Source organism: Heloderma suspectum, chromosome 4, assembly GCF_057233095.1.
Source record: "Heloderma suspectum isolate Gila_16-S chromosome 4, 16-S_ref, whole genome shotgun sequence".
Lineage (NCBI taxonomy): Eukaryota > Metazoa > Chordata > Lepidosauria > Squamata > Helodermatidae > Heloderma > Heloderma suspectum.
In genome coordinates this window covers 126,557,364-126,579,227 of record NC_139461.1, presented here as the reverse complement: position 1 = coordinate 126,579,227, position 21,864 = coordinate 126,557,364, and the positions used below count along the sequence as shown (strand labels likewise).

The following is a 21,864-nucleotide window of genomic DNA, read 5'->3' as shown; positions in this document are numbered from 1 at the left end:
CCATTTGCGTATGCGCGGGTTTTTTTTTCTCACTCAGCCGTGATAGGCTTAGGGATGGGGGAGAATTTCTCCCCGAAACTTTGGGGGGGCGAATGCCAACGCATTCGGCCCCCTGAAATCGGCTGTGAAATTCTCCGCCCCCCCGCCCCCCCGGGATGGGACTTACCTTTCACAAATGTCCCTCCCGGCGGCGGGTCCCGGCGGCGGGTCCCGGCGGCGGTTCACCGGGTCTTCGTCAGTGGCGGGGGCGGCAGCCGGTCTTTCGACCGGCTGCCGCCGCCGCCGCCATTACAAGTGCAGTAAAAAAAAAACAAAAAAAACCCATGATAGGCTACGTAACGATTAACGTGGCCTATCACGGCTGACTTTGGAAATCTAGCCGTGATAGGCTACGTTAATCGTTACGTAGCCTACCACGGGGGTGGCTTTTTTTTTTTTTTTCTTCACGGCCGGGTATATGGGGCGCTTCTACCTGGCCTGAATTTCGCCAGTGAGGGATGGGGGGCCTCCCCCCCATCGCATGAACTTCGGGGGGAGAAGCGAAGCACCTCCCCCCCCACCGCAAAGCAAACTTCGAGGACAGGTGAGGGACTTTCATCCATCCCTAGACGTAAACATTTATGTAGCCTATTACGGCTGACTGCAGGGACACAAACGGCGGCGGCTATGGCCGCTGCCCTTTGCATCCTGGCAGGACAGGATTTGCAGCGGGAGGGATGGGGCGCCTCCCCCCGGCCAGAATTTGGGGGGGAGGGATGGAGCGCCTCCCCCCCACCGCGAATCAACTTTCGGGTTCCGGTAAGGGACTTTTGTACATCCCTAGCGAAAACCACTAAACTATTCAGGTATGACCTAAATCATATCCCTTATGAATATACAGTGGAGGTGAGGAATAGATTTAAGGGATTAGACCTGATAGACAGAGTGCCTGAGGAACTATGGACAGAGGTCCGTAACTAGGGATGGACAAAAGTCCCTTACCTGGTCCCGCAGCTTGCTTCGCGGTGGGGGGAAGGCGCTCAGTTCCTCCCCCCGAAATTCTTGGCGGGGGGGAGGCGCCCCGTCCCTCCGGCCGTGAATCCTCTGCTCCTGCCGGGTAGCAAATTGCGGTGTAGCCTATCACGGCTGACTTTGGGGGGGGGGGGGAAGCCAGTATGCAAATTTGTGTATGCGCTTTTTTTACACTCGCGTACGCGCTTCCCCCCCCCCCCAAAGTCAGCCGTGATAGGCTATGTAAGGATTTACGTAGCGTATCACGGTGTTTTTTGAAAATCTAGCCGTGATAGGCTAATTAAATCTTTACGTAGCCTATCACGTTTGTTGTTGTGTGTTTTTTTTAACACTTGGAAATGGTGGCGGCGGCGGCATCTGGTCGGAAGACCGGCTGTGCCACCAAACCGCCGCCAAACCGCCGCCGGGACCCGCCGCTGCCAGGGACATTCAACCAAGGTAAGTCCCATCCTGGGGGGGGACTGTTTCTCCACCAATTTCGGGGGGCCAAATGCATTGGCATTCAGCCTCCCGGAGATTCGTGGAGAAATTCTCCGACATCCCTTTAACATTGTTCATGAGGCAGCAACTCAATCCATCCCAAAGAAAAAGAAATGCAAGAAAGCAAAGTGGCTGTCTGATGAGGCTTTAGAAGTAGCTGAGGAAAGAAGGGAAGCAAAAAGGAAGGGAGGAAGGGGAAGATATATCCCACTGAATGCAGAGTTCCAGAAAATAGCAAGGAGAGACAAGAAGTCCTTCTTAAATGAACAATGCAAAGAAACTGAGAAAAACTATAGAATGGGAAATACTTGAGATCTCTTCAAGAAAATTGGAGATCCCAAGGGAACTTTTTGTGCAAAGACGGGTATGATAAAGGACAAAGAAGGCAGGGACCTAACAGAAGCAGATGACATTAAGAAGAGGTGGAAAGAATACACAGAAGAACTAGACAGGAAAGAACTTAATGTCCCTGATAACCATGATAGTGCAGTGACTGAACTTGAGCTGGACATCCTCGAGAGTGAAGTCAAGTGGGCCTTAGGAAGCATGACTAACAACAAATCTAGTAGAGATGACAGTATTCCAGCTGAGCTATCTAAAATCCTAAAAGATGATGCTGTTAAAGTGCCACACTCAACATGCCAGCAAACTTGGAACACTCAACAGTGGCCGCAAGACTGGAAAAGGTCAGTTTACATTCCAATTCCAAAGAAGGGCAACGCCAAAGAGTGTTCAAACTACCGTAGAATTGCGCTCATTTCACATGGCAGCAAGGTTATGCTCAAAATCCTACAAGCCAGGGTTCAGCAGTATGTGAACCACGAACTATTGGAAGTACAAGCTGGGTTCCGAATAGGCAGAGGAACTAGAAATGAAATCACCAACATTCGCTGGATCATGGAGAAAGCAAGAGAATTCCAGAAAAACGTCTATTTCTGCTTCATTGACTATGCTAAAGCCTTTGATAGTGTGGATCACAACAAACTGTGGCAAATCCATAAAGTAATGGGAGCACCAGACCACCTCACCTGTCTCCTGAGAAACCTGTACAAGGGTCAAGAAGCAACAGTGAGAACCAGACATAGAACAACCGAGTGGTTCAAAATTGGGAAAGGAGTACGACAAGGCTGCATATTGTCGCCCTGTTTATTTAACTTATATGCAGAGTACATCATGAGAAATGCCAGGTTGGATGGATCACAGGTCAGAATTAAGATTGCTGGGAGAATTATCAACAACCTCAGATACGCAGATGATACCACCCTAATGGCAGAAAGCAAAGCGGATCTAAAGAGCCTCTTGGAACTCAACATTAAAAAAAAAACTAAGATCATGGCATCTGGGCCCATCACTTCCTGGCATATAGAAGGGGAAGAAATGGAAGCAGTGACAGATGTTATTTTCTTGGGCTCCAAGATCACCGCAGATGGTGACTGTAGCCATGAAATTAAAAGTCGCTTGCTCCTTGGGAGGGAAAGCTATGGCAAACCTAGACAGCATAGTAAGAAGCAGAGACATCACCTTGCTGACAAGATCCGCATTAACAAAGCTATGTTTTTCCCAGTAGTAATGTATGGCTGTGAGAGCTGGACTATAAGGAAGGCTGAGCGCTGAAGAACTGATGCCTTTGAACTGTGGTGCTGGAGAAGACTCTTATGAGTCCCCTGGACTCCAGGGAGGTCAGATCAGTCAATCCTAAAGGAAATCAACCCTGAATGCTCATTGGAAGGACAGATACCGAAGCTGAAGCTCAAATATTTTGGCCACCTAATGCAAAGAGAAAACTCACTGGAAAAGACCCTGATGCTGGGAAAGACTGAAGGCAAAGGGAGAAGGGGACGGCAGAGGATGAGATGGCTAGATAGCATCACCGATGCAATGAATATGAACTTGAGCACGCTTCGGGAGAGAGTAGAGGACAGGAAGGCCTGGCGTGCTATGGTCCATGGGCTCACGAAGAGTCGGACACAACTGAACGACTGAACAACAACAACAAGAAGGGAGAGGGCCTTCTCAGTGGTCGACCCCCAATTATGGAACACTCTCCCTACCGAGGCCCACCTGACACCAACATTGGCACCTTTTTTGCTGCCACGTTAAGTCTTTCCTCTACTCCAGGCATTTGACAGCATATGATAAGCTTTTAAAGGGTCTTGGGGTTTATTGTTGATTGTTTAAAATCACTATATTTTTGTATATAACTGGTTTTATATTATGTTATTGTATTGTATTTTGGGGTTTTAATCTTTGTAAACCACCCAGAGAGCTTTGTCTATTGGGCAGTATAGAAATGTAGTGAATAAAGTGAAATGCCACATCATTTTAACTCCGACACAGTGAGATCTGTTCAAACAATAAGCTGCAAGTCATCAGGACACTTTTCAGCACATTAGATGTACCACAGAGTAGAAGTGCAGGAACTAGGGATGTACACATTGTATAAAATCAATCTTGTCTGTGTTTCACAGATTGTCAGGCTTCTGTCATTCCTAGGGGTGCACAAAAGTCACTTACCTGGTCTCGCAGATTTTCACGGTGGGGGGGAGGCGCTTTGCTGCTCCCCCCGCGAAGTTCAGGCCGGGGGGGGGAGGCTTCCCGCCTCGCCCGGCCGAAATTCAGGCCGGGGGGGAGGCTTCCCGCCTCGCCCGGCCGAAATTCAGGCCGGGGAGGAGGCGCCTCGCCTCGCCCGGCGCGAAATTAAAAGTTAAAAAAAACAACAACAACGCCCCCGTGATAGGCTACGTGTCGATTAACGTAGCCTATCACGGCTAGATCTGCAAAGTCAGACGTGATAGGCTACATAAATCGTCACGTAGCCTATCATGGGTGACTTAAAAAAAAAAAAGCACGTACGCAAATGGCGGCCCCCATAGGGAGCCGCCATTCGCGTTCCTTATTTGGTCGCTGTAGTCTACGTAAAGATTTATGTAGACTACGGCGAAAATAAGGGTAGCCCTTATTTTCGCCATAGTCTATGTAATCTTTACGTAGACTACAGCGACCAAATAAGGAACAGGAATGGCGGCTCCCTATGGGGGCTGCCATTATCCGTACGTGCTTTTTTTTTTTTTAAGTCACCCGTGATAGGCTACGTGACGATTAACGTAGCCTATCATGGCTGACTTTGCAAATCTAGCCGTGATAGTCTACGTTAATCGTCACGTAGCCTATCACGGGGGCGGGTTTTTTTTTTCTTTTATTGGAACGGCGGCGGCGGCAGCCGGTTGAAAGACCGGCTGCCGCTCCCGCCCCCGACAAAGACCTGATGAACCGCCGGCTGGACCCGCTGCTGGGAGGGACATTCGCCAAAGGTAAGTCCCGTCCCGGGTGTGTGTGCGGGGGGCGGGGGGGTACGGAGACTTTCTCCCCGAAACTTGTTCGGGGGGCCGAACACGTTGGCGCTTGGCCCCCCGATGTTTCGGGGAGAAATTCTCCGCTATCCCTAGTCGTTCCATTATCCACACATTGATGGAGTCAGATTTTTTTGTTTCTCAAACCATGCAAATTCGCATGTGTAAAAATGTGCAATTACCCCCCCATACATTTTCACGCTTTGACTAGTGGGAGAAATGCACGTTGTTGGCTCTTTTTTTGCGTTTAATTGTGTTTTTTTAATGAAATTTGCACAAAATTTGGAAAAGTTAGAAAAATGGTCCACAGATTGGTGGAATCCGCCCAACAGGGAGGAAAGCCAGTCCACTGTTGAATCTGCAGGCTAATGAAAATCCAAACTTATTTGGTTTTGTTGTGGATTTGTCTAACATCCCTAGCAGCATCATGGTGGCAAACTACACCCCTGACCGATACTCTGGTCTGAAAAGACTGTACAGCTATATATGTGAACAGCTCTTTCCACATGTTTGGGAACTATCCCTGAATGCATAGGGACAACCCTCCACATATGCAGTTTTCGAGATCTTATAATGAATACATATTCACTGTATGCACTATGGACATCTGAAGAGGGATAAAATAGGAATTAGTGAGAAATTGGTTTGGTTGACATTGCACTGCAGACTTACTCAATGTACATTTCCTGAATCTAAACATGAATTGAAACACAGTTTACTGCTGAAATCCATACGTTTCTGACGTTTGCAATGCAGTTCACAAAAAAGGGTTCCCCAAATTGTACTTTTCAATAAATATGCAGAAGACTGCCTATATTTGCAAACATTTGCACAAAAAATGCTTTATTCAGTGTGTGTGTGGGGAAATGCATACATTAGCAAAAGAGCGCAAAAATGTGTACATTTGGGGAAAGTCATGCCAAAACACATATTTTTTAAAGAATGCACACAAAAATGCATGCAAATTTCCATGCAGACTGAAAACACAATTTCAATACAATGCGGAATCAGGAGAGAACACACTTAGCATGGGGGGGGGGATGAGAACTTGAATGAAATCGAGATGGACAGATTTTCCCATTGAGTGTACAGGAATCTATTGTAGAGAAATCATGGGTGAGGCTCTGCTCTGCTCTGCTCTGTGCATTCCATACAGCATACAGTTGCTGGGTGGCACAAAATAAATGTTAAATAGACTCATAATGGCAGTAATGGTGACATTATCTGCTACCTCAAATTATCTGCTAGTGCTGGGAATGAGTAGCCCTGCAACAAGAGCACTACAAAATTGAAATCACACACTGCACTTAATGCTGACACAACACACAAACATTTCAGAGAATAATTCTGATGTTTTAATATCATTGATTTTGTTTTCATACTTCCCATCAGGGAAGAGAGTTAAGATTGTGTGTCTACATATTCATGTTAAGATTAGCCTCTTAGAATTTAAATTGGATATTATTGCCTTTACTGTGTGTTGATAATGTTTTGTTGCTGAACGCATATACAGATCTTGATTCTTCAAGCTCTTGGGAATGCCGGCTCCTGTTGGGAAAAACCTGTTGTATCTTTAACTTTCTGTAGTTTCTACTCTGAGAAAACTCTGATATAAGTGTCTCCCTTCTCAGCATTCTTCTACTGAATTTCTCAGGTGCCAATTTTATCCCTGCCTCCCGTGGAAGATCAATGCAAAAATTGGTAGGTAAAGCTTTGCAATTTACTTTACTCAGTGGGTCAGCTTCTGCCTGGTCAAGCATGCAAACTATTCTGATTCAAAGAATCATTTTCTCTCCTTTTAGACCTCTTTTGGACCTGCACTGACTGGTGTGATCCTTGCAACTCAACAATGGTTTGCTGTTACTTTGTGGTCAGTAACCACACACTAGATACACATCCCATGGGGCTGGGTGCCAACTATGTGGTTGCTAACCTTGATGTAACTTCAATCCACATGGGCAGAAACTGTACTCAAATGATGGAGGGAAAGGTGGCGGGCCCTTAATGAAATCCAGAAGCAATTTTAACCAAATCACGTTTCCCCATAGCTTTCTAAAAACAGTAGCTAAGGGGATTGCCTCAAACAGTGTGGGGGGGACTCCCAGCCCCTCACTCACCCCCATCATTTGCCTCAAATGGTGGGGGGGGACTTCCAGCCCCTCACTCACTCCCATCATTTGAGCACTGAGCAAAAGTATTTACATGCTGTTTTACTATCTTGGAGCAACTGTGAAGCAGCAACTACCACACCAAAATAATAATAATAATAATAATAATAATAATAATAATAATAATAATAATAATAATAGAAAAATCGAAAACCGTCTCCAATAACGAATGAATAACTTGACTAGAAGCAACTCTGTGCATGTTTACACAGAAGCAAATCCTACTGGAGTCAGTGGAACATACTCCAAAATAAATGTGCATAGGATCATAGCCTGATTTCAGTGGAGGGGGGGAAACATTAATACAGCAAACGATTGTCTAATGATGGCAGTTTTTGACCTAAAGCCATATGCCCTGCCTTATTGTTATCACCAGGATAATTGTCATCATATTAAGTAAATACTTTTAAAACTTCTGATTTCTCCAAAGAGCAGCTATTTAAAATGCTGTGTGATGCCTATGTGCATGGAGCATTAAAAATAGTTATTATATGAATACGTATAAACCTGCTGCATATATAGGTGCGTGTATTAATGTGTTTGTTTGTTTAAAATATGGATTCCCTTCATTTTCTCATATAGTGCAAGGCAACTTACAAAAACAATAAATACAATGAAAGACAGTAATTATAGAAAAAGGAGCAAACAAAAATAAAAGCCAGCAATAAAACTGTTTAAAAGCAACCCCCATAAAAACATCATAGAACACCATAAAAAAGTGAAAAACTAGAGTAAAAGAAAGGAAAGGTTGCATATAAATATGGTAGGCAAGCCTCTAGAGCATGGGTGCACAACCTTTTCGGACCCAAGGACCATCTGTGATGTTAGCTCAGGGGCTGGGGCCCACACATGTGCATACACATATGTAGGGGTTTACGAACCCCACTCACCGAGTCCACTGGGGGGTCCACGGGGGGGGGGGAGGTGATCCATTCCTCCTCCTGGAAACCTCCCTGGCTGGCTCCGCTCTGCAGTGAGTCTGCAGAGCTGCCAGCCAGGTCCGTCCACTGCCAGACTTCCATCCGGTGCTGGTCTGCAGACGCAAATGGTGCCTGGCGTAGCAGATGCCATTTGCGTCCCTGTCCCTTCGTGCAATAGGCTATGTAAAGATTAACTTAGCCTATCACAGCAAAGAACGGGAACGCAAATGGCATAGCAGATGCTATTTGCATCCCTGCTCTTTGCTGTGATAGGCTATGTAAAGATTTACATAGCTACACTACGCCGGATGCCATTTGTGTCCACAGACCGGCAGCGGACAGCAGCGGAGTGAGCGGATGGACCCAGACCCAGCCAGCAGCTGGTAGGATCCAGCTGGCACGAACTTTGCGGGGTGGTGGAGGTGAGTGGTCCATTCCGCCATGGACTCCAGGGGGCCAGATTCCTTAAAATCCAGCCTCATTGGAGTCTGTGGAGGAATTCTCCATCATCCCTACACATATGCCTGCATTCAAGCATGCACACAGACATATTCCAGTGATGTATATGAGGATCTTTGGGGAAGGGAGTGGAGAGCCTTCTCTGCAACCCCTCCCCAGCAGTCCTGATACAGATAGCTCTATCCTTGCTGCTAGCAGCAACATAAAAAGAACTATCTGTATGACAAGCTCTGGGGGAAGGAGCAGAGAATACAGGTGGTGGTGTCAGGTCCCTTGGTTCTCTCCATTCGCAATCAACACATTCCATGATACCAGGCTTCAGGCTCACTACTTTATTAGTTAGCTACCAAGTTCCTTACAAATGCAAATCCATGGAGACTCTCAGACTACAAAGGAAAACAGCTACTCCACATATTACGAATATCAATAGAGGACCTAAGTGGGAAACAGAGACGTTGGCAGTTTGAACAAGAACTTATCAGCCAGAATAACTTAGGGGGGAATGCTCCTCACTTACAGTTGTGCCCCCTAGGTAAGCTATCATGCATAGCCAACCAGGTGGAACGTCTGAGCTCCTCCTCTAACTTTTCCTGCTTTACTCTGTGCAGGACTCTAGCATCCCTCAGGTCACACTCCGCACTGTCCTCCTCCTCTGAGACCTGGGTTCTCACAGGGGAGGAAAGGGGGGGGGCTTCAAGTCAAGCCATCTGCAAGCCAAGTTCTTGAGAAGAACGCCTATCCATATCTGAGCTCACTAGGGAGGAAACCTCTCCCACTTCTGGCTGTTCCCAATCTGAATCTGAGCTGCTATCTCCACATGCTCAGAATAATTTCTGATGGGTGGGGGATTTGGCGGTGGTGTTTAGGGCATCCTTGGGGATCCACAGAAAAGGCCTTGTGGCATTTCATGTGTCCCCCAGGCCACAAGTTGTGCACTCCTGCTCTAGTGGTTAAGGCCTTCCTAAATAGGAAGGACTTAACACTAGTGATGTACGAAAGTCACTTACCTGGTCCCGCAGCTTGCTTCGCGGTGGGAGAGAGGCGTTTCGGTTCTCCCCCCGAAGTTCAGGCCGGGGGGGGAGGCGCCCCGCCTCGCCCAGCTGAAATTCAGGCCGGGGAGAAGCGCCCCGTCTCCCCGGCCATGAAATAAAAAGTGAATGAAAAAAAAACACACCTGTGATAGGCTACGTAACGATTAATGTAGCCTATCACAGCTAGATTTCCAAAGTCAGCCGTGATAGGCTACGTTAATCGTTACGTAGCCTATCATGGGTGACTTTGGAAAAAAAAAGCGCGTACGCAAATGGCGGCTCCCATGGGCGCCGCCATTTGCGTTCCTTATTTGGGCCCGGGTAGTCTACGTAAAGATTTATGTAGACTACGGCGAAAATAAGGGCAACGCTATTACGTAGCCTATCACGGCTGACTTTGGAAATCTAGCCATGATAGGCTACATTAATCATTACGTAGCCTATCACGGGTGTGTTTTTATTTTTCATTCACCTTGTAATGGCGACGGCGGTGGCAGCCGGTCAGAAGACCGGCAGCCGGCCCTGCCCCCGCCGAAACGCCGCCGAAACGCCGCTGGGACCCGCTGCCGAGAGGGACATTCGAGGGAGGTAAGTCCCATCCCGGGGGGGGGGTGGCGGGGGGGTGGCGGAGAATTTCACCAACAATTTCGGGGCGCCGAATGCGTTGGCATTCAGCCTCCCCGAGATTCGTGGAGAAATTCACGGCCATCCCTACTTAACGCTGTGGCAGAAGGCCAACAAGCAGGGGGGAAGACAATCACCCTGAGTTAGGCAGTTCCAAAGTCCTGGTGTGGCAACAGAGGAGGCCCTCTCTCTCATCCAAACCAAATGTGGGTTTGGAACTGACAAGATGGCTTCCATAGATGATCTTAATAAGTAGGCAGGCTGTTATGGAAGGCAGATTGTTAGGTGTAGCCCAGTATTGTATCCTCCAACAGGCAGTATTTCTTCAGTTCTTGGGCAACTGCCATTCCAAACACTATTACCTAAGGTTCTTTAAAACAACAACAACAACAACAAGATATGCCAGGGATTGAGCCTGGAAGATTGTATGTACAAAACATGTGCTGTTCCACCTTTTAAGGGGGGCTTCCATGTTTGTTTCCAGCCACCATTTTAAAAATATCCTGGATGTAAAGAACATTCATAAGAACACAAGAAGAGCCATGCTGGATCAGACCAAGGATGCATCTGGTCCAGCATTCTGCCTGTGGGAAACCCACAAGTAGAAGACGAGTTCAATTGCATCCTCCAGCTCAGTCTTCAACTGGTGGCAATGGATATTCACACAACCACAGGCAAGGCCCAGGAAGTCCCTGGGATGGTATAATGACCATTTCTTAAAACAAGATTGAATTTTTGACAACACTGATACGATCATCACACTTTGATCAGTCACATGTATAGGTTTGCTGCAAAGCTAGGGATAATGTCAGTGGCTGTGTGCAAGAGAAACAAACAAACAACAACAACAACAAACAATTCATGGGCATTGTGTAGCCTAGTATACAATAAACCTGTTCACACAACCAATTGCCCTGGTTTAAGTAAGAGCTGAAATGAAAGAGCCTCTTTCAAATATTTATACAATGCTCCTGTGGACAAGTTGTTTCCATTCACCACAGAGAACAACATTTTCTCACTCTCACACTCTCTCCAGACATCATTTAGAACTGGGAATAAACACCTCACATTCTTCAGTATGGAAAAGCATAACAGGGTTGCAGAGTCGGCATGAAAAACTTCTATTTTTATCTCTTGCAAGAGAATTCATTTTATGACAGATTTTATAGCTGGGGAAACCAACGTCACTGAAGCAATGGGGGGGGGGAGAGAAAAAAAGAGGCTACCTGCCCATAATCTGTCTTTGTCATAAAGCGGTTGGAATCTGAACACCAAAGCTTTAAAAATACAATTTCTTTTACACCAGAAAATGAGTTTACCAGTCAAAGCTTGTCAAAAAGATGAGTTGGGGCAGAAGGAAGACACTGAGAAAGTGGAAGGAGGTGGTGGTAAGCAAAGGTCTCCCTCTGTGGCCTGCTGGAGGTGCTGCCCTCAGTTTGCTCAGGGGAGCCAGGCTGCCTCTTTTCGTCTTGACCGGCTACCCCAGTGAACTAAGAGTGTGACCAGAACATGACTAATAATCTACTGCACAGAGCATTTCCGATATACATAACTCCCTTGCCAGATGCCTCTCAAGCAGTTCAGTCTTATACGTGCTTCCTCAGAAGTAAGTCCCACTGATTTTAATGGGACTTACTCAAGGCCAGCCCAAGACACCTAGATGCCTGAGGAAAAGGCAAGATACCCACCCATCACTTCACATAAAGAAGCAGAGTGGACAGTTGAATGTAACTTCAATGCTGGTGACAGGACAGCACCCTCCACAGCACCTAGCATAGGGGTGCAGAGCAGGTTGCTCCAACACTTTGCCACTGCTATGCACCTGGGGTGGATCCCTCTCTCTCTCTCTCTCTCTAAGGATTGCAGCCTTAAAGAAATGCTTTGCTTCATCATTTTTTTTTTCTTTGCTTCATAATGTTTTGCCTAAGCAAGAACCTCAAAATTTGGCTTGACATTTTGCAAGTCTAAGCAGACCCTGGTGCATGGAATGGGAGCCAATGGGCAATATCCAATGGTGTCATTCTGAAATTCAAATAGGGCTAGGGGAGCTCTGCTGAATTTTCCATTGCAGAAACGGTTTCCCATTATGGGAAAGCTTGCACAAGAATTGTGTGCAACCGCTTGCACAAGCATAATGCACAACCTCACCTGTGCAAGCATAACTTTGTTTGGATTCTTCTCTTGCATATAGTTCAGAACCTGGTTTCCACTAGTGCAATGTCACTTGCGCTAATGGAATGACACAGTTGGATGCTGCCCCCAAAGTCGGCAAAATTGGTTTGGTCAGTTCCAAAAGCTAATTTAAAAATATGGTCTAGAACAGCCTTCCCCAACTTGTTATCCTGCAGCTGTTTTGGTGTTTAACTCTTATCAGTCACATGAAATGGTCAGGAATCCTGGGGGTTGTAGTCCAAAACAACAGGGGGGCACCAAGTTGGGGAAGACTGATCTAGAACACAAGGAGGGATCTTAACAAGCAGCTTAGTCCCATTCTGCTGCAGAGTTCAGCATGGCGAAGAGATGGACATTTGACTTTATGGTAGATGACTTGTGAAAAAAAGGTGTGAAGTGTAATATGAGTGTGTGTGCATGTGCGTGCACGTGTGTGGAAGAAGTTCATACGTACTCGCTGTTCTCAGAGATTTATGCTTGTGAACAGGTAACTAGTTGGAAAACACAACACACAATGCAGATCCGATTTAATTGCAGCAAGCTTGTCTCTCTGTTCCTTTGAAGATTATGCCAACACAGCAAGGATGAAGTACTGAGGAGATTTCTTTTCAAGTTCTAAAGGACAGTCGATGTGTGTCTCAACTATACAGTAAGGTACCTTGATCAATTTTGCCAAGTTTAATGTGGAAATGCAATATTGTTCCCCATCGTGAATAACAAAGAGATAATGGTTTTACAGCTATTGACAGAGCACTTTTTGTAAAGCCAATTGCTTGCTAATAGACCAGAAAAAGTGTGACCTGCAACAAAATGTTGCAGTAAGGAATGTTCCTGTTCATATTCCTGTCTTCCTCCAAGATATTATAATATGAAATGAGTTCAAGCTGGGCATTTCCATTTTCCTTTTTCAACCAACATCAACATTCTGTGATATGCCCAATCCTGATTGGGCTGTTTTTCTCCCTTAGGGAGCAATCCTATGCAGATAGGCAGCTGTGTCTGAACTTTGAGGCAACCACCTATCCAATGCAGGGCAGGAGAAGCACGGAGGGGATCCTTCCCTCCATGCTTCTCCTGCCCTGCATTTTCAGCTAGACAGCCGATTTCCACCCTCCCCACCTTGAAACGCCCCTTGGGAATGCCGCATTTTGCCTGCTCTGTGCTCCTCTTGTGAGCATGGGGTTGTGGGGGAAGATTGGTTCCACAGAATTGCTCTATCTGAGCTTTTTTAAAAAAATACATTTCTGTACTCCTGCAAACAGGATGCAGATCACTCCTTGTTTCTCAGTGGAAATGTTCTTGGCTCTGTTTCTGTCAGCACTCACTCCCAGAGTTCAGTGTTATATGGAATGATAATTGGTTAATGTTTCGTCAGTGGGTGGTAAAGACAAGAGATTATCTCCTGATAGCTGGGAATCATGCTTCAGCTTGTTGAATGAGTTATCCATCAGAGTTTGGAGAAGGTGACACCCATGCAGGTGAAAGGAGGGTGGCATGAAGCAGCCAATGCAGTTTGCGCTTGTAATGGACCAAGAGTGGCAGAACTTTAGGGAGCAGAGGGTTTCTAGAACTGGGGATGGATTCTACAGATGTTGAGAGGAGGCTGCATATGTGGGGATTTGGGGGCTGCAGAAGTTGATCTTTGGGGATTTGCTACCTTCCCTCTTTGCCTCCACTTATATTCTGCTTCTATATTTGTATATAAAATAGTGCTGTGCACAACTGGCCTCTCAAAATTCTCCAGCCTATTTGTGGGCAGAGAAATGGGTGGGTGGATTTCACTGAGTTTCTCCTAGGGGAGGAGAAATTCTCCAACAGTTTCTCACAGACAGGGCTCACTATTAGCAGGGGTTGTAGCACAGATTCTTTTTTCCAAAGGGGTTTTGGTTTATTGCACTGCTTCTATAGGTGGCAACAGGATCCGCTGTGTTGAGGCTTCCAGTTTTGGGGAGCAGAATTTTGAATTCTTTTGGTGGTATTTTGGGGCTTCCCTAATCACTGCAAGGTGGCTGCGGGTGCTGTGTGTTTTCTCTCTCTATTACACACCTGTCCATTGCTCTGTAGCCTCCCAGGCCACCTGCACTTTCTGAACTGAAAAAGCCACATGGGAGGAATTGCCTCATGATGTCTTCCTCATGATGGCTTTAACTGAAGTACAGGAAGCTGAGGAGGCTACAGGCTACCACAGATATTACTGTACAATGACAGAGAGGACACCCATGCACACTCCTCAGCCACCTCAAAGGAAGGTAAGCCCAAGAATCCCAGGCCCAACCCATGAGAATTTCTCCAAAATTTCTCCTACTTTGAATTTCTTTTCAAAAGCAGTTTCTTTTCTATCAGATTGAATGAGAATGGTCAAAAAATGTGAGAGAAATTTTTGGTACAGCACTAATATAAAATGAAAAATACAAATGCACCGGAGAGCTCTGCCCTCCAATGGAAATTATATGCTATAGCACTGTCCCTGGAGGATCACACTCCTCAGAGGTGGGGAGACCATAACTATACCTTTTAATGAGATAAGTGACTGTGCAAGCTTGCATCAGGCAGGAGGCTGTTTTACTCCAAGGCAGGAAGAGGCCATGAGAAAGAAGCAGCTCATACTTAGAAATATTGCAGGATGAGTCCCTTGAGTTCCACCTGCCAACTGTTTCAATTACATGTGGTTTAAAACCACTATAAAAATTATGAGGGAGAGAATGTTAATCTTGATTCAAAAAGTACTTGACATTCAAAAACGTCATAACTGGAAATGCTAATACTGTATACTAACAGTGAACTTGTTCTCCAGGTGTGGATCTTTATGTGGACAAAATGGCACCACCCACACACAAAGGGGAAATATCATCAGGCTTGGGGGAACCCCAAAGTTTGCAAAAGTAAAAAAAAACTTTTTTTTTAGAAAAAAAGTTAAAAGGAACTTCTTCAAAAAAGGCCAATGAGAACTGAGCATGTTCAGTAGCCAACAAAATGCTAACTGTGGGGGGAAATGAAAAACCAACAGGAGGGGGAATGGAATAGAATATCCTTTAGATGGCATGGCTGTCTGGATGGAACCCTGAACAAGAGCATTCTTGTTTTGTTGTAGGCCCCACTGATCAGCTTCAATAACAGTCAAGAGTCTGCCATTCAGACCTTCTACTAAATACTGAGTCAAAATATTAATCCCAGACTTTTTCTCAGTTTTGTGGGGTGGGGTGAAAATACCCTTGAAGATTACATCACTCTTCTTTGAGGAGGTTAAGAATTTTCATGGGGATGAACATACAGTTAAAGATGAAGTGCCTGTGTGTTTCTTCTTCCTCTCCCTCTTCTTCTCCGTCTTTGTCTTCTTCTTGCAGCCTAATGTGGAACAGAATGTGAACAAAGCTTTTTGTCAAAGGGGTTTTTGGTTTGTTGGTAGGGGTGGACGAAAGGCACTTACCTTTCGTCGAAGCTTGTTCGCGGTGGGGGGGATGCGCTTCGCTGCTCCCCCTGCAAAGTTCAGGCCAGGGGGGGAGGCTTCCCGCCTTGCCCCAGCCGAAATTCAGGCCGGGGAGGAGGCTTCCCGCCTCGCCCGGCCGCGAACTCCATTGTTTTTTTTTTTAAAAAAAAACGCCCCCGTGATAGGCTACGTGACGATTAACGTGGCCTATCATGGCTAGATCTGCAAAGTCAGCCATGATAGGCTACGTTAATCGTCACATAGCCTATCACGGGTGACTTAAAAAAAAAAAGTGTGTACGCTAATGGCGGCCCCCATAGGGAGCCGCCATTCGCGTTCCTTATTTGGTTGCTGTAGTCTACGTAAATGTTTACGTAGACTATGGTGAAAATAAGGGCAACGCAAATAGCTTTGGCCTTATTTTCGCCGTAGTCTACGTAAATCTTTACGTAGACTACAGCGACCAAATAAGGAACGGGAATGGCGGCTCCCTATGGGGGCCGCCATTATCCGTACGCGCTTTTCTTTTTTTTAAAGTCACCCGTGATAGTCTACGTGATGATTTACGTAGACTATCATGGCTGACTTTGCAAATCTAGCCGTGATAGGCTACGTTAATCGTCACGTAGCCTATCACGGGGGCGTTTTGTTTTTTTTTTCTTTTCTTGGAATGGCGGCGGCGGCAGCCGGTCGAAAGACCAGCTGCCGCTCCCGCCCCGCTCGAACACCCGCCGAACCGCCGGCCGGACCCGCCGCCGGGAGGGACATTTGGCGAAGGTAAGTCCCATCCCGGGGGGGGTGCGGGGTGCGGGGGGGTGCGGAGGATTTCTCCCCGAAACTTGTTCGGGGGGCCGAACATGTTGGCGCTCGGCCCCCCGAAGTTTCGGGGAGAAATTCTCCGCCATCCCTATTTGTTGGTTTGTCTGTAGAGAAGAGGAGGAGAGAAGGGGGAGTGGGAGTATGACAATGAGAAACAAAAGCAACCACCTCTGGATACCCTGTTTTAAACACAACCCCCTTCCCTGGAAATTGCTGAAATTCAACCTCATGTTTATGGTTGATAGTCCCATGAAAGTAAGGGAAGTTGGGTGGAATATAATGGAGTCATTTTGCTCTTGAAGCGGCTTTGGATCCAACAAACACTGTTGTTAACAGAAGGGACGGGGGGGAATAGTTGTGTGTTTTTTTTTACAGTTTCCCCTTTCAGCCTTCTGCACTCCCTCAAATCTGTACCAGAGACTAGGGGGACCCTCCAGAACAGCGTGGAAGGTGGCACAGGGGGCTGCAGGAGTATAAGGGAAGCAATAAATATCACCTTCTCCTCTTCCATTAGAAGAGGCACCTGCTGGATTCAAGCCATACTACATGTGGAATGGTTCCATTGAGTTCCAATCAATATTTGGACCAATGCTACTGCCACCATCTACAATGATGGGACTTCATCTAAAGGATGAATATACATCCTCTATCCATTAGATATTCCTGCCAATTTAGCTTGAATTGAATCTATACCTAGTTCCCCATCTCTTACTTTGATAATATGACTACTGCATTTTCTTCAGTTCTCCTCTCTGCAGAACTGAATGACCCCTGATTAAAGTCAGAGGGAGGTTCAAATAACTGTTGACTTTTATATTTTCAAAGGGAGAGCAGTTCTTTCGCTCCAGCATGCCTTGTAACCTTAGAACACTTTTCACCAGGCAAAGACTAATCTTGTCAGCTGTGGCAGTATGTGTATCTGGAATTGGGTCTGGTTCACTTTTTGCAAAATATCACCCCCAGTCCATCTTAATAGTGTTACAAGCTGTAATTTGGGGTGTCCATCATACCCAGAAATATCTTCCCCCTCCCTCTCCATTCCCTTGTTATATTGTTGTTGTTGTTGTTTTTGTTGTTGTTGTTGATGGTGCTTGCCCAATGTCCAGCATGAAGAATTCTGATGACCTCAAAAACTTGCCATGGATCTCCAATCCATTGCAAAGGATTTAGAGACATGTTAAGGTTCAACTCAACTGAAGCAGGAACATGCTATGCCATTTGAGCTTCAATGTTGTCCTACTTGAACTGAGAGCATAGTATATTGTTACCAAATGTACTCCTCTAGACAAGTGTACAAACTTGCCCACACTCTATGAGGCATACATTTGCTCGAAAAGGGCCTTTGAACATTGGCAATAGGGTATCTATGGCAAGAGAAACAACCCCAAAATGATACACACAGAGACACACACATACGGATGGACTTCAGTGAAATGCTACTTGACAGATTTACTGATTACTGTCAGGAATTTTAAAATGCACAGATTTGTTCTGGGAAAATTAATGCAATAAACTAAAGCAATCTGAACACAGACATAGTAGTAATGCTGGTGTGTGTTGGATCTGGGTTCTGATTCTGTCAGTTCCCAGTCATCAATCAGATTCTTTTGATTACCAAGATGCAACAAGCCATTTATGAAAAAGATGACAGTTTATTGATAGAAAATGGATGCAGTATATATACATGCAAAGGAAGTTCACACCTCTTTCCAGCTGGGTGTCTATCGGGGTCCGCAGGATAGATGAAAGGCCATTCCTTAGGGCCATACATTTATTTAGGCCAGTGGCATGCATGTCCCTCCTTAGAGGGAGACCATAGGGCAGCCAGCAAGCTGGATCTTATAAACTTCTCTGCTAAATGCCTCCTTCTAGCTCATGAGCAACACTTCTCCCCCTCCTCTCTCAAACCAATAGGCTAACACACACACAAGAAAAGGGGGGCTTCTCTCTTACCCAAAAGGTTCTCAAAACATTTAGCTTGGGAATCTTATTGCCTTTCAGGTGGGGGAGTCTCCCAGCCTTTCGTGAGAATCAAGGCAATTCACCCTTATCTCTTCCTTCAGGATGACACAATTTAGCTGGCATAAACAGCTTCAAGGCAGGCTGTGAATTACCAGCCTGTGTTAAAGGCCTGCTTTCTTAACCATAAAACTGCTGGTTAAGTTAAACTACACAACAGGTCTCTATGCACTTAGGAACTCTATGAAGTCCACTATCAAACAAACAAACAAACAAACAAATAAAATATAAGGAGATGGCGTGCACTAGCTCCGTGGCCTCCACATTATGGCATTCATCTGCCTGGGCACCCATCTGCCTGGTGGCACTCACAGGGGCCCCTTCTGGTGCTGGGTCAATTCACGGCTCCTCCCACTCTACTGCCTGAGGCTGGGGATTCACCCCACCGCATGGGAGTGTTGGCCTTGGAAGCCTGGAATATACAATATTGCAGCTTCCTATATCCCTAACTTTCAAAAGTGCCAAAGAAGCAGGAGACTATGCAGGCGAGGGTTCTCCTCCCTTGATCTCCTTGTCCTCCTATGCCTATTGTAAAAGCACTAGTTTTGACCCACAGCTGCTGAGGGCAGGGGGTGGGGAGCCAGAGAAATGGGCAGGGAAGGACAGGCTGAAACATCCATATCTTTATTGTCTTCTGCTTCTTTGCTTCTTCAGCAGTTCTGGTATATGCAGCAGCCTCCACGGATGGCAGCCTGGCAAGCTTGCTGGTTTCTCAATCAAACTACATGCATTCTGGAGGTAGGGCCATCATCAGATGTTTTGCACCTGCATGACTGGAAAATCTTCATCTGCTGAATTTTTCTCCTAGCCATTGTTGCTATCAAGAGCACAGTACTGAACCAGAAAAAAATAAATTTGCAATCCAATTTCTAGAGAGAAGAAAAATACACATTCTGATGTTGCAATTTCTGAGCTAGACCAACACTGCTTACTGTACTCTTATGAGGGGATGTGGTCTGAAGATGGCACATGATAGAGCCACCTTGCTGAAGCTAAGAAGGTTTCAATCTGAGCAGAGGCTGGAGGGGAGACTATCTGGGCACCTCATGTATGCCATGTTGACTTCTGTGCTAGACGAAAGATGGGATATAAATGTAATGAATACCCCAACTGTTGCTGGTGGTGGGCTGTTAGTGAACAGAAGAAAACATAGTATGCTTCCAGGTGAGACTTTTATGGTGCAATTGGCTTGCCTCATTCATAGAGTTTTGCAGTGGGTCTAGGTGATGCTGTCTTCCCCTCGTAACCCTCCTGTGTTTTCCCAGAGCATGTTCCATCTTTTCTCTTACTGCAGAAAATCAATTAAGGAAAAAAATATTTTCTGCTCACCAACCAACCCACTACATGGTGAGACTCAGAATTTGGTGGCTCGTAAGTCAATTCTGCTATGATTGTAATGCTCACATGTTTACAGAACATGGATGGATATCTAACAAATGTCATCATTCAAATCAGGATTGATTACTAGTGCCTAAAGTTCCTTGAATGTGTATAATTTGTAGGGATGTACAAAAATCACTTACCTGTTCGTGGATTATGTTTATGGTGGGGGGGAAGGCGTTCCGTCCCTCCCCCGGAATCCTGGACGGGGGAGGAGGCGCTCCGTTCCTCCCCTCCGGAATTCTCCGTGGCTGGCTGTGTTCCGCGGCAGCTCCGTGGAGCAGCCAGCCAGGCCCAGCCAGGCCAGAGCCGTCTGCAGCCGGATTTCCAGCTGCGGAGGGCTCTGGGGGGGGGGGACGCGTACGCAAATGGTGGTGGCTATGGCCGCCACCATTTGCGTTCCTTATTTTTGACGTCTTAATCTATGTAAATATTTACGTAGACTAAGATGGCGAAAATAAGGGGAACGCAAATAGCATAGTGGACGCTATTTGTGTTCCCCTTATTTTCTCCGTCTTAGTCGACATAATTATTTACGTAGGTTAAGATGGCCCAAAATAAGGAATGCAAATGGCAGCGGCCATAGCTGCCGCCATTTGCGTACACCTTGTTTTTTTTACCCAGTCATTTTAGGCTATGTAAAAACTTACGTAGCCTATCACATGTGTGTAAAAAAAAAACCAACAACCTGCAAATGGCAGTGGCGGCAGCCGGTCGGAAGACCAGCTGCCGCCACCACCGCCGCCGGAGCCACCACCACCCGGAAGATCCACCCCAGGTAAGTCTCATCCCGGGGGGATCCGCGGGGGGGGGTGGGGGAGCAGGCTGTTCCACCACAGATTTCGGGGGGCCGAATGCCCTGGCATTCAGCCTCCCCGAGATCCGTGTTGGAATTCTCTGCCATTCCTAGTAATTTGCTTTCTTGGGGGAAGATTGGCCTGGAATTTGGCTAGCGGTTCCTTGAGAGACCCAAGCACCCAAGTGTGCCTGTGGTGAGAGCAGATGGGGTTTGCCCATCAAACCAAGTCTTGGTACTAATGGCCCACCTAGTAATTTCAGCACTATGAATCCATCAGCAGTGATTTCAGCAGAGAAGTAGCCACCTAGTGATTTCAGCCTGGAGCCTTTCCTATGGGAAGAGAGATTTTGAGTGATTTCAGCAGCATTATGGCACCTTGCCTAAGAGAGGAAAAGCACACTGACCACCCAAAATGGAGGGGTTCTATACATTTTAAACAAAGGCTGTGACATGATGTCCAGCTGGACTGAAGCACAAAGCTTACAAAAGTTTGTAAAAAAAAAAAAAATAGCCCCTAGTGTTGTGAATGGTTGTGCTTGCCCTAAAACAAAGAACTTGATTGCTCTACTTCCCAGAGCCATCTGTATAACAAAGAAGAGTACTTTATGAAAATGGCTTTCTCAGTGATGCATGTTGAGGAAACATATTCATGACACTTTGCAAATTCTTTGCAATATTTAGGCGAGAACTCACTCTACATGTGAGACATTCATACTTTGCTAAATTGAATAATGTCTGATCTAACTTTATGTACATGAAATAGTAGGGATGGGGGAGAATTTCTCCCCGAAACTTCGGGGGGCCGAGTGCCAATGTGTTCGGCCCCCCGAAGTAGTTTTGGGGAGAAATTCTCCACACACACCCGCCCCCCGCAACCCCCCAGGATGGGACTTATCTTTCCCGAATGTCCCTCCCGGCGGCGGGTCCCGGCAGCAGTTCGTCAGGTCTTCGACAGGGGCAGAGGCGGCAACCGGTCTTTCGACCGGCTGCCGCCGCCGCCATTCCAATAAAAGTAAAAAAAAAAAAAAACGCCCCCGTGATAGGCTACGTGACGATTAACGTAGCCTATCATGGCTAGATCTGCAAAGTCAGCTGTGATAGGCTATGTTAATCATCACGTAGCCTGTCACGGGTGACTTAAAAAAAAAAGCACGTACGCAAATGGCGGCCCCCATAGGGAGCTGCCATTCACGTTCCCTATTTGG

The 21,864-nt window shown here is 46.3% G+C and overlaps 1 protein-coding gene across 4 annotated transcripts in view; it reads left to right on the top strand.

Moving 5' to 3' along the window:
• Positions 1 to 21,864, top strand: part of LOC146347384 (uncharacterized) — a 144,644-nt gene that overhangs the window by 24,400 nt on the left and 98,380 nt on the right. The window contains exons 2-4 of one of the 4 annotated variants that reach the window (XM_084848139.1): positions 6,496 to 6,542; positions 12,780 to 12,869; positions 19,138 to 19,218. In XM_084848139.1, the coding sequence (XP_084704265.1) occupies positions 19,147 to 19,218 (72 nt within the window). In that variant the 5' untranslated portion in view covers positions 6,496 to 6,542; positions 12,780 to 12,869; positions 19,138 to 19,146. Of the gene's footprint in view, positions 1 to 6,495; positions 6,543 to 12,779; positions 12,870 to 19,134; positions 19,219 to 21,864 lie in introns of all 4 variants that reach the window. The other 3 variants (XM_084848142.1, XM_084848138.1, XM_084848141.1) reach the window with 3 other exon arrangements.